This window comes from Zootoca vivipara, chromosome 2 (genome assembly GCF_963506605.1).
Source record: "Zootoca vivipara chromosome 2, rZooViv1.1, whole genome shotgun sequence".
NCBI lineage: Eukaryota > Metazoa > Chordata > Lepidosauria > Squamata > Lacertidae > Zootoca > Zootoca vivipara.
The window spans coordinates 91348706-91360807 of record NC_083277.1 but is presented as its reverse complement, the minus strand read 5'-3'; the positions used below and the strand labels follow the sequence as shown (position 1 = coordinate 91360807).

General features: G+C 42.0%; 1 protein-coding gene across 3 annotated transcripts in view; it reads left to right on the top strand.

Moving 5' to 3' along the window:
- Positions 1 to 12102, top strand: part of UNK (unk zinc finger) — a 51835-nt gene that overhangs the window by 24968 nt on the left and 14765 nt on the right. For 2 of the 3 annotated variants that reach the window (XM_035104503.2, XM_035104505.2), the window contains 6 exons: positions 494 to 541; positions 1970 to 2170; positions 3312 to 3380; positions 4681 to 4855; positions 6857 to 6958; positions 9256 to 9444. In XM_035104503.2, the coding sequence (XP_034960394.1) occupies positions 494 to 541; positions 1970 to 2170; positions 3312 to 3380; positions 4681 to 4855; positions 6857 to 6958; positions 9256 to 9444 (784 nt within the window). The remainder of the gene's footprint in view (positions 1 to 493; positions 542 to 1969; positions 2171 to 3311; positions 3381 to 4680; positions 4856 to 6856; positions 6959 to 9255; positions 9445 to 12102) is intronic. The other variant, XM_035104504.2, reaches the window with a different exon arrangement.

Here is a 12102-nt window from a genome sequence, read left to right as displayed (position 1 = left end):
GCTTGTGTGCTATGATATGTTTGAAGAATTTAACCTGGTGTAGTTGCCCTCTGACCAAACTGCGGGAGGCAGTGGAAGACAGAAGTGCCTGGCGTGCTCTGGTCCATAGGGTCACGAAGAGTCGGACACGACTAAATGACTAAACAGCAACAACAAGTTGCCCTCTGTTTTCATGTTAAGCTAAAATTAAGCTGTAGTTATCCCTTGGGAGAGTCTTGCATATTTCTAGTGAATCATATCAAGTCACTGTTTAGAAGTAGACATCCTGCTCACGCTCTCACCTTTTGGCGAGCAAATTGTAATGTCTCCTTCCAAGTCCACCTGCTTTTGTCATACTGAAGCACTCTTTGTCTGTTGTTACTTCACCCTGATCAGCTGTGTATGTAGGCTGCAAGCAGAGCGAATGATGTTTTAATTATGCCTATGACTGATTAAAGCTAAATAAATTGCTCATCCCACATATTCTGTGTTATGTCTTTGTCTTTGACTGCAGGTATGGAATAAACCAGGAACTCTGCCAACTAGCCCCACTTCTACTACAGTAAGTATCCACTCTAACTGGGGAGAGAGAATTACACAACCTGTGCTGGTTGAATGAAAATTGTCATTGTCAGAGGCTCCCAACAGTCCCCTCTTCCTTAATTCAAGCCTCATCTGTTTTACATTTCGAAACAGTTGCTATGTATGCCACAGTTTGCAGATCAGTAGCTACTAGCCAACATGGCTTGTTATACCTCCATGGTTGGGAGGCAGTATGCCTCTGAATACCAGTTGCTGGGAATTGCTGATAGGCAGAGTACTGTTGTGCTCATACCCTGCTTGCAGGCTTCCCACAGGCATCTGGTTGCCCACTGTGAGAGCAGGATGTTGTGCCAAATGGACCATTGACCTGATCCAGCTGGCTGTTCCAATGTCCTTACGGTCAGAGTATGGTGTTGGGCACATAATTTAGATTCCCTAAAAGTTTCTAGTCCTTATGATTATCAATATGCACATAAAAACGTCCTAGCAACTCTTAAGTACAGAATTCCTGACAAAGCACTCAGCTATTAAACATTTTGTCCTGAAGATACACTCCTTTTCTTTTGTCCATGGTTCTTTAGCAAAGCAACCTTGAATGACTGCATATGTAAAAAAAAGCAAAGCTGAGTAGCTTCTGATAATTTGGAAGTTCTCTGTCCCAGTTGTGCATAAATACTAAAGAACTCTCATTTTTCTCATTGCTGTGATGGGTCCAATAACCATAGTTATTTATGACAGGGAAGGATGGGAAGCCCCCAATAAGAGTGATGCAATCAAACATTTTTTTAAAAAGTTTTTAGATACTTTAAATTCTGTACTTGTAAGCTGCCTTAAGCTGCCTTATCAGTTTAGGTCAAGGAAGAATGGAACACGTGGTTCATATGGGGCTGTAAATATGTAGGAAAACTGATACAAAGAATTTGGGTTATGGGAATAAGAGTAAGAAGCTGCACTGGGTGAAAATATTCAGCACTATGATCACTATAAACCACTTCCCATCCACCTCTGTTTTCTGAAGCACGGACTGACTTCACATTTTTTATACTTTTTTCTTTTAAACTTGAAGCATAGAATTGTAGGATTCTGAAGAAGCAACAAGGTTTTGCACTAGAAATATGTATTCTGCTATGGGATTATGTTGACTGTGCTGGTTTCTAAATCTCACTTGAGAGCATGAAGAACTTGTCAGCTGAGTGAGAAGAATATGAGATTGTCTCTGGCATCAAGATACGGTTGTGCATTTCTGAGACACTAAAGCACAAAAACTTGTGATTTATGTACCCAGTTGACTTAGCTGAATCTAACAACTTAGTTATCTGGAGGTTTTTCCATCGAAGCCATCTGCAGTAGTGCAAGACAGAATGTTACAATCCTAGGAATCTGTAACTGCGCACTATACGAGTTCCTCTCATGTTGTGACCTGTGCTGTTTTTTCTTCTTCCATTAGATTCTCTGTAGAAATAGCAGTCTTGGAAGCCCATCTAATATATGTGGGTCTCCTCCTGGTGCCATTGGAAAACCCCATAGTTTGGAAAGCATTGGCTTTCCCACAGATTCAGTAACTGCAGCCAGCAGCTACAAGAAGGCACCAGGATTTGAGCGGGAAGACTTGGTTGGAGCAGAGTACCTAAAGAATTTCAAATGCCAGGTAGGTGGGGGGAATACAGGGAAAGGGGACCTAAGGGTTTCATATTTGCTTTGGAGCCAACTGCCAAAACCACTGAAATATGTTGATGAAACATCTTGGTACTTCCCTAAGCTACGAAATTGGCGCTAGACAAGCACGGCACAAGGGCTCCTGGTATTGTGATACATAATCAAGTAATCCAAATAAAGGATCTGAAGCAAACTTTACATATTTTTTACATACCACAATATCAGCCACCTGAAACTTTCTATTGGGCTAGTCTAGAGAAACATTTCTCGGAACTTTTTTCCCAGGCAAGAACCCGAGTAAGAGTTCCTTGGCATAAAGAAAGTTAACATCCTTGCTATCCATGTTATTGCACTTATCACAGTATATTTTTAGGGATTCTTTTTCTCCCTGAAGAAGTGTACATGCACACAAAAGCTTATACCCAGAACAAACTTTGTTGGTCTCTCAGGTGCTACTGGACTATTTTATTTATTTATTTTGACTGTGTCAGACCAACACTGCTACCTTCCTGAATCCCTGAAAAAATGCATTTAGAATATAATTGCAGTGATACTTAAAATGGACATATCTGAATATTTTCATGAAAATATAAAATAAACTCATGCTTGCAGAGAAGCCACTGGGAATTTAACAGCAACAACAAACTATTACAGTTGCAGACCAGCATAACTGGGACTTTAGCATTTATTCTGAAGTATTTATGGAGTAAGATTTTTCTTACCAGCTTTTTCTTAAATACCCATTTTTTCCTTACCAGGCATAGACTAAGAAAACATTCCGCACTTTCTTTTCATTGTTAATCTCACCACATGAGTACAGAACGATCACAGTGGAGTACGAAGATTAAAGGGCAATCATATGCATGTTTAAGACTTGGAAAGTTTATTTCATTTATTTCAATTGGATTTACATCCAAGTTATCAGTACCATGTGTGCAGGGAATCCCCACTACCACCACCATTTATTGTCTAATACTTTTTTCCTTATTTAATGTGCTCTGAACTTTCTGGGAGCAGCCAAATAGAGGAAGTTTTGTTAGAATCCCATAGCCCTCTCAAATGCTTGAAGTCAGCAATTTCACATTGGTATACTCCCCCTCCATTCGTCTTTCTTTTTATTATGTTTACTGCAGCAGGCAAAGATTAAATCCCATTCCTTGGAACACAGAACCCAAGAACAGCCTCTGTTACAACCAAAACAGGTATGTTACCCCAAATTGGCCCTAGACCAGGGGTCAGCAAACTTTTTCAGCAGGGGGCCAGTCCACTGTCCCTCAGACCTTGTGGGGGGCCGGACTATATTTTGAAAAATATATATGAAAGAATTCCTATGCCCCACAAATAACCCAGAGATGCATTTTAAATAAAAGGACACATTCTACTCATGTAAAAGCATGCTGATTCCCGGACCGCCTGCGGGTCAGATTTAGAAGGCGATTGGGCCGCATCCGGCCCGCGGGCCTTAGTTTGGGGACCCTGCCCTAGACCATTCCTGTGTGTTTATGCCATCTCATCCAAGCCTACTAGTGGATGCTGGATGAAGCATGGGTGGATGGTGGTATTTTTCTAAGAGTTTTTTTTAAAAAAAAAGTCCCTAACAAATGTATATTCAGGTATGTACAAATGCTGAGGCTGTGCGTATAGATGAGCATCCAAATTAGAAATTTCAATATGAATTGGGCTGCAGAGATAATTAAAGAGAGGGTTTAGTACAGCTCATTGAACCTTGTTCTGATAAGATTGTACACAATTATGATTATATGATGCAGCTGATAATGTATGAGAAGTGTTCTAAAAGAATCAAAGTTGTCCTTCATAACAGTAGGATACATTTGTTTTGGCATTGCGTTGTATATTAAAACTACTGTGAACTGCCCTGAATGTATGTTGATATAGAAGTCTGTGGTATAAATTATATATGGAGAGAGAGAGAGACTTCTCTTTCCCAAGGGAAATGAGGAAGAGAGCCTGTTATGTGCTTTTCAAAGCTCAGATTCTACTCTGAGCCTTGAAAAGTAGATAGAGCTGGAAGAGAAAGTGGGAAAGAGTGTCATTCTTTCAACTTCCTCCTTCAGAACTCCTTCAGCAAAAATTACCACCCTCTCCACCTAGGGTTGCCAGACTCAATAGAGGACAGGACTTCTGTGCCTTTAATTGCCCTGCTCTCTTTTGAGTCTGGAAACCTTAAAGAGAAACCAGCAGACCCTTTGTTTAATTTCCAAGCAAAGGGTCTGCTGGTTTCCAGACTCAAAAGAGAGTGGGGCAATTAAAGGCACAGAAGTCCTGTCCTCTATTGAGTCTGGCAACCCTATCTCCACCTCATGATGGAAGGGTAAGTGGAAGAGGAGGCTTTGTGGGTGCCAGGGGAAGTCCTCAAGAGTTCTGTTGTGTACATGAGCACCATGTTGGCAGCCCCAGAGCTAGGGACTTGCTCATACAGTTTTTAAATTGCATGCTGAGAATGAATTATCCAGTGTTTAAATATATGTCTTCCTCTTTCAGGATATATTGGGGATTCTTCCTGTTGGCAGCCCACTGACATCTAGCATCTCTTCTAGTATCACTTCTAGTTTGGCAGCAACACCGCCAAGTCCAGCAGGCACAAGCAGTGTCCCTGGCATGAATGCAAATGCCCTTCCATTCTACCCAACCAGTGACACAGTGGAGTCTGTGATAGGTAATACTGCCTATACTCATGGGGGGCAGCTCTGAAAGGGAATATAATCAGCCTAGGAAATAGGAGCATGTTGTAGATCTAGATACCTGGGGAGTTTTTGCAGAATCCCATCTTTCTTTTAGAGGCAGCTAATATGACATACACAGTCTTCCATGCATCATAATTTCAGCTCTGAATTATATAATAATGTGTCAATATGGTGAATTGGAGATTATCATTGCTCTGAATTTTTTGTGAAGAGAAATTGATGTCTTGTTTGCTATCGTTCATCTTACTCTATGCTTGCTAAATTTACAAATCACAAATTTGGCCCAAAGTGCTACTGTATTGGGCCAGTTCAGGACTCTATTTAATTCATGTGACAGGTGTAATTTGTGGTTGAGCAAGTGTTTTCATAAATATTACAAGGATGAAACTCTGATCTGTACACATCAAGCAGAAGTCCATAGCCAGTCTGTGCCTTAGGTGAAGATTTAAAAGGACCTTGTTTATGCTTCCCTTCAAAGGTGTGGTATGTCACCGTGTTTTAATCTCCTGATTTCCCAAGGAGATTAATAGCACATATTGTGCAGAGCAGGCATTTCCCTTTTTATTTTCTCCTCAGGCACAACTTTATTTACAATTTTTAATTACTTCTAAACGGAGGATATATAGTGTTGCTTCATGTTGGCCTCTCATTGTCCAGATATCTTATTATGATTACTAATGGTTAATGTTCTCTAACAGTGCTGTGCCACCACCCTCCCAGGAGGAGCACCATTGCTGCTTACTGGGAAGGTGCAGGGGCAGCGTGGAGGCAGGATCAGGGCTCAGATTGGCTCAGCCAGTTCACCTTTCCAACCCCAACCTCACTGCTACCGTGCCCATCCCAGAAGGCAACACTGACGTTGCTCCCAGAAGGGCAGCAGAGTGACCCCGCCCCAGCCACTTCTGCCTGGAATGATTTAAAAAAACCAAAAGAGAATTCCTGGCTTTGAAATGAAGAGTTTGCAGTAGTGTGGTGGAGGACAGGAAGGGCAACTTCTTCAGCCCCAAACAGGCTCTTGTTACACATTTTAATAGGCATCCTGTGGGGAATTGCAGTCTTTTTTGTGAAAGGCTTCGAAAAGCAACCTTTTGGAAAAACACCAAACCACAATACAGGCTTTGGAGAAAAAGGGGCTGGGGAGCAACCATTTCAATACAGAAAACTGTGATCTATTTTATGGTCCACATTTCTGAAGTAACATGAATATCAGGAATCTAACACAAGCCATACTATTTTTTGAGAGACAACATTAATGGGGCATATTTGCTGGACACAGTAAATTGGCTAGAAATGACACTTGGGAAGAACCTGTGGAGGCTTGCTTCATCTCATCCCAACTGGCAATGCCCATGCTATATATCACTGATCCATTGTTGGGACACTGCTGGCTACAGCCTGCTTCCTAGGGTATGCTAACACATCCCCTTTCCCCGATGCCCCTCATCTGACTGCTGCACTCAACCCCCTTCTTTCCACTGCCATACCTGCACCTCATTCCTACTGCCCATCTCCTCCTCCACTGAATTGCAACCCAAGTCACTGCTCCACTGTGGAATTCCTAAAAGAGGGAAATTCCAATCACCATGCATCATGGATACCCAGGTTACTAGGTGACTGGGATGGGCAACCTTCATTAAAGCTGTCCTTGGATGTATTTCTTCCCAAAGTCAAGCTGTACAGCAGGTGTCACTGGATGATCTGTTTTGCATTGCTGTTTATTTCTGGTGTCAATCTGTGGGAAAGAACCTGATGCTGAAAGCTTTTAGGGCTCAAAAACAATAGAAAGTGATATGAAAAGCTGCCTTGTTTAGACAACTGTTGACTAATGGCAGTATTGTACAGTGGGGAGCAGGGCCCTATAGATCCTCCTGTCCAGAGCAGTGTCATCTCTGCATGTAGGCTCTTTGGGCTTCCCTATCCCTTGAAGTTGTTGGTCCTTTTTGTATTATATAATTGGTGCCTCTGTCTGGCAGAGTCTGCCTTGGATGACCTGGACCTGAACGAATTCGGAGTGGCTGCCCTGGAGAAGACATTTGACAGCAGCTCGGTGCCCCACACGAGTGGCATCATGATAGGTACATGAAAGCAACAGAGCTTTCTTTGATCTTCTGCCAAGCAGGGTTCGCCCCATCAGCTGGCTGAAGCAGCCTAACAAGCTCTCAAAACCAGTCCTAACATTATATGTTGGTTTGCAGCCAATGGGAGACCTTGGAGCAAAAGGGCTCTCATTGACTAGCAGATTGGAAATTTATTCCACTGGTTTCAGATGTCCCAGTTATGTTTATGAAATTGACATGGCTTATTTGACACACTAAACATGTTTATGAAATTATGACATGAATATTTCATGGGGGGGGAGTCATTTTAAAATAATGAGAAACAAATTGGATTGTTTTCACTGTTCTGCTGTCACAGGACCATGGCAAGACATTATCGCCACACATTGACAAACTACCGCATATGTATCTCATCATTTGTATGTGGTCATTTCAAACCAGCGTCCCATTTTGTGTGTGTGTCTGGTTGGTCAGGTGAAAATAGTCCTTACAACCTTGGTCCCCTATTGTAAGAATCCCATAATGCATTTACACAGGTGTTTGTGTTTGTGTGTGTGTGTGTGAACTAAGCCACATGCAAATTGGTAGGTGCCTGACTCACTATTTCCGCTCATGCTGTCTGAACTCTGTCTCTGAATGGCATAGCCATCAGCTTAAACCTGGTCTTCCATGGTGCCAGATGTTGTATGTTGCAGACCATTGCAGAATGCTCTGCAATGGCCTTCCATCAATACACAATTCTATTTCACCACATCCTGCCCTCAATATTGGTTCAGATTTGAGCAGTAGCACAAATCTGAATGATTTTCCACGTACCCAAGTGATCAAGTCTGCTTTCACAAAAACCAAAGGTAGAATTCAGCATCAGACAATTCTGCACTGGTATCATGCCTATGCTTATTCTGGCTAAAACAATTTGGAAGTGGGTCCTGTTTACGGTGCAGACATCACAATTCAAGATAGGAGTCAAAATAGGGCCCAAATAATGCTTTTCATGTAACGTAGACATGGTTACCGTGAAGGTAACTGCCCTTTTAATGATGGTTGCAAAGACTGCTCCTCAGATTATCAGTAAACTGATTGAGGACTCTAGTTTTGTGAGCAGTACCTTGTATTACGTTCCTCCTGAGTTGACTTAGAATAACATGTTGGTTACTTCTATTGTAACTCTGTCTAGGTTAGAAGAAGGATGGAGAGTTCTATGGCATGTAAGAGTCCCTCCCCAGGCCATCCTAGAAACACTCTAATTTCTGAATCTAGTTTCTGAACAGGTGCTGCTGTGCATTTTCAAGCTTTATAAACATGAGGGGTAAAAACTGAGTTTTCAAAGAATGAAACCTGAGATTCTTATTATTCTGACAACATTAGCAAATCCCATGCTACTGAGTTTGATTCCTCTGAGCTCCTCTGTTGTTCAAATTGGGAGGTGATTTCCCCCATTCTCTTTCCTGTAGATCTAGCAGAAATAATTATGGTGTTGAAATTTAATGATCTGATCTTCTCAGACATCTTTTTACTGAAGGGTATAGTTTTTTACAGGTGTATTAAAAATGAAGGTTGTAATTTGCCCCATTGAATTTGTGGCTTCTCCCTTGACTTTGAATATTGAGAAACGGCCCCATTTGCTGTTGCTTAAGTGATGCTAAGAAAGTAACTTTCATCCCTAATATTGGGTTGGAGGGATTTGAATTTACAGAAATATTTTTGGCAGGATATGTAATGTGATGGGGAAATATATTTTTAACTAGTACAATAGCCTTGGAAATGTAGTTGCTTAATCCATGTGATATGATGGACATCTGTTTTCTTGTTCTGGGAAAAGAGTCTTAGAGATGCCCATTATCACCTTCGCTGGCCACTTCTTTGTTTTAGAGAAATGCAGCCTCTTGCACTAATAAACAATGGAGATAGTGCAAAAGCAATTTAGTTTAAACATGCATAATATGAATTAGTGTATTGTCACTGTGGAGAGACAGATGAAAAAAGCTGTCTAAATGTCTCTCGTGACAGTCCCTTAAACTCTTAAATGACCCTCTTGTATGTTGGAGTACAGTTGACACTGTCCATATGTCCTATTTTGCACAGTTAACACTCAAGAACGTTGCTACTGTACCTTCCTCGGCCAGAGGAACAGTTCTCATAATGCTCTTTCTGAAGGTAAAGAGGGATGGAAAGTGGAGGAAACACCGGACTCCCCCGTCCTTTACTGGTGCAGAGAGTGAAGCAAACACCTGCTGTTCAAATTCCTGTGCTGTGCTTCCACTCATAACTCATGGCTTCTACATTCCCATCCTTTCTGTGTGTTCTTTGTCCAGGTGGGAGTTTGCTGCAAAGTTCTGCTCCTGTAAATATCCCTGGGTCCCTTGGAAGTTCTGCCTCCTTTCACTCTGCCTCTCCTTCTCCACCGGTCAGCTTATCATCGCATTTCCTCCATCAGCCCCAGGGACACTTAAGCCAATCAGAAAACACATTCCTGGGGACATCAGCTTCTCATGGATCATTAGGTAAATGCCCAGTGCGTATGTGAGAGAGTGCATGTGAACATGTACATACCTGTCTATACCATGTAAGTATTTTCCTTTTATCTTAGCTTTCATTTGAATGTCCTCATTTTGTGTTGCCACCTAACATATCTTGTGCCCAATGCCTGTCAGAAGAATTCACTAAGCCTAAGGACATCCCAGAAAGAATTTCCCTGTACAAAATAACCAAACAATGGCTGAGTTAAAATAGTTTGGGATATCCATACAACAAAGAGCAAATGTAGCAAAACACATTAGGAAAAGTTAAGCAAATTCCAAATGTGTAAGGATGACCCAAGAGTTAAATTCACAGAAGGTAGACTTTCTGCAGCTAAGAGAAGGAGGCAGATAGTCTCAACAGTAGCTCAGTAGATGGATGAGCATCTATTAACCACAGCAGTAGTGTCCCATCAGCAGAGTTGCTGGTGTTTACCAGGAGAGGGAAGGGTAGAGGTGAAGTGGTGAAGTCAGAGCTGTGTGAACACACCAGCAGGAGCACTGGTTTGGCCCAACCAGTTTGTCGGCACAAACCTTACTACCACCTCGCTTCTCTTGGCAAACAGCAGTGACTCTGCTGCTCAGAGGCTGCTGTGGCTCCATCCCACTGGGCAAGACACTCCTGCGTTATAGAGTATCAACAATCATAGAATCATAGAAAAAGGTTCAAATATATGATACCATTAGCAATTAGCTTCTGATGCACTTGGAATAGTTGACTTTTCAGGTTTAGACCTGTTATTCATACCTACTCAGTTATAGCTAACAGGCATGAGCTCTGAAAATCAGATACTTGCAAGCCTATCAGAAGCTAAATATTTTATCTCTTCCTAAACAGTTTCCAAAGGAATCCTGGGGTTATATCCAAAACATTTCCCATTGTACGACTTCTCCTCACCACCCCCTTTGCTCCCTAAATCTGTTCTAGGGGTTTCCTCAACCCTCCAGAGTAGATTTAGGGAGCAGAGTGGCAGGCAGGACAGGGAGACAGGGGACGTCTCATTGCGTAAGCAGAAATCCTTGCACTGACGGGATGTGTTGGTTGGACGTCACCCTTGTTATTCAAAGTATAGCAAGGGCTCAGTATTCCATGTGTAACATACCTAACTTGAATGATGCTCCTTTAGATCATGAAAGCTGTGCAGTGATGGGAATACCTTTGAGTTTGCTCAGAGTTCCTTCCATTGCCATTACACAGCCCTACAACCGGATCTCTCACTGCAAAGATTAGTCAGACTGGGTTCCAGGAATACTTGCCATTTGCAAGACAATCCACCCCATACTGTCTGTTTAAAGGAACATTTGGCCTGCTTTAGAACCAGGGGTGGTGTGTTTCATTTAACTGTTTGAGGGAAGTATCACTTTGCCCTGCTGTCGCCCCCACCACTACCACTTACTTGCTCCTGCTGCGGCCATGTGCCCTGCCATTTCTGCCTTTGGCAGAAAAATGGCACCACCATTGGTGCTGATTTGGGGCAAGATCACGCCCATTTCAGTGTTGATAGCCACAGAGGCAACAGGGCAGGCCACCTAGGGGGCTTCTGCCACCTGAAGCAGCAGCCTCGTCTTGACTAATGGCTCATCCAGCTCTGTTTAGAACAATCGCATCAAATTTTGCCATGGTGGTAGGAAGGCAAGAGCAGAAGCATTCCTTTATTGTTACTTAGAATGTTCCTGGGCTGGATTCTGGCATAAAAATCAGGTTCAAAGGTTAAGCATTGGCCCCGGTTAAGAATACATGATTATACAAATGAATCTTTACAGCCTGGGGGGGTAGCACCTCAGAAAATTCAACACTTGGCATTTGCTGAATGTCCTATGGACAGTACAGCATAGAAGTGTGCCTGTCTCTGGTAAAGAGGCTTAAAGTCTAGGCAGGACACACAGGAGAGAAGTGGAGAGAGAAGGTAAATGACAAAGCGGTGTGCAGGAAGTATGTGGGAAGAATAAGAACTAGGTACTTGTTTTTATGTGTTTAATCACGTCTTGTCTATCATCTGTATAACCACCCGCTTGGTGCAAAAGAAATCCATGGTCCATACACTGGAACCTTCTAAGACTCATTTTGAGTGCTTCAAGAGTACAGTTTATACACTTATCAGTTAGGGATACTGTCAACAGGGTGGTGAAGCAGGCACATGCACGTCACTGGTATCTTTTTTGGGAGAGAGAAAGAATGCGGTATTGATTACCTAAATGTATGAATTATATTGCAAGGGGTAAATGTGTACATGTTTGATTTTATTTACCCTGTCCTTCAACTACTATCAAGAGTAGCTTACAAAGAATTAAAATTACACTAATTTTACAATAAGCATCTTGTGGCCTAATCAGATAGTGGCCTAATTGTAAACCAAACCACGGGCACCTGCATTATTGACGCTCATTAGGCTGGCTATCAGTCGAAATGTGTTTTCAGTAAGCAGTTTTGCTATATATTTTTTACTCGTGTATTAAAATGTATTCCTGCATAAAAATAGCATGCATACATAGAAAACAGTAACACAGTAGGAAGCCAGGGTCTTTAAATAAAGCAAAACATATCACATTTTAAGAAGCAGAGTTAGCTTTTATAAGTGATATAGCATTTTATTGTTTATATCATCTTCTGCAGTAGCATGTGCCCTTGACCTGGTTCCTCTG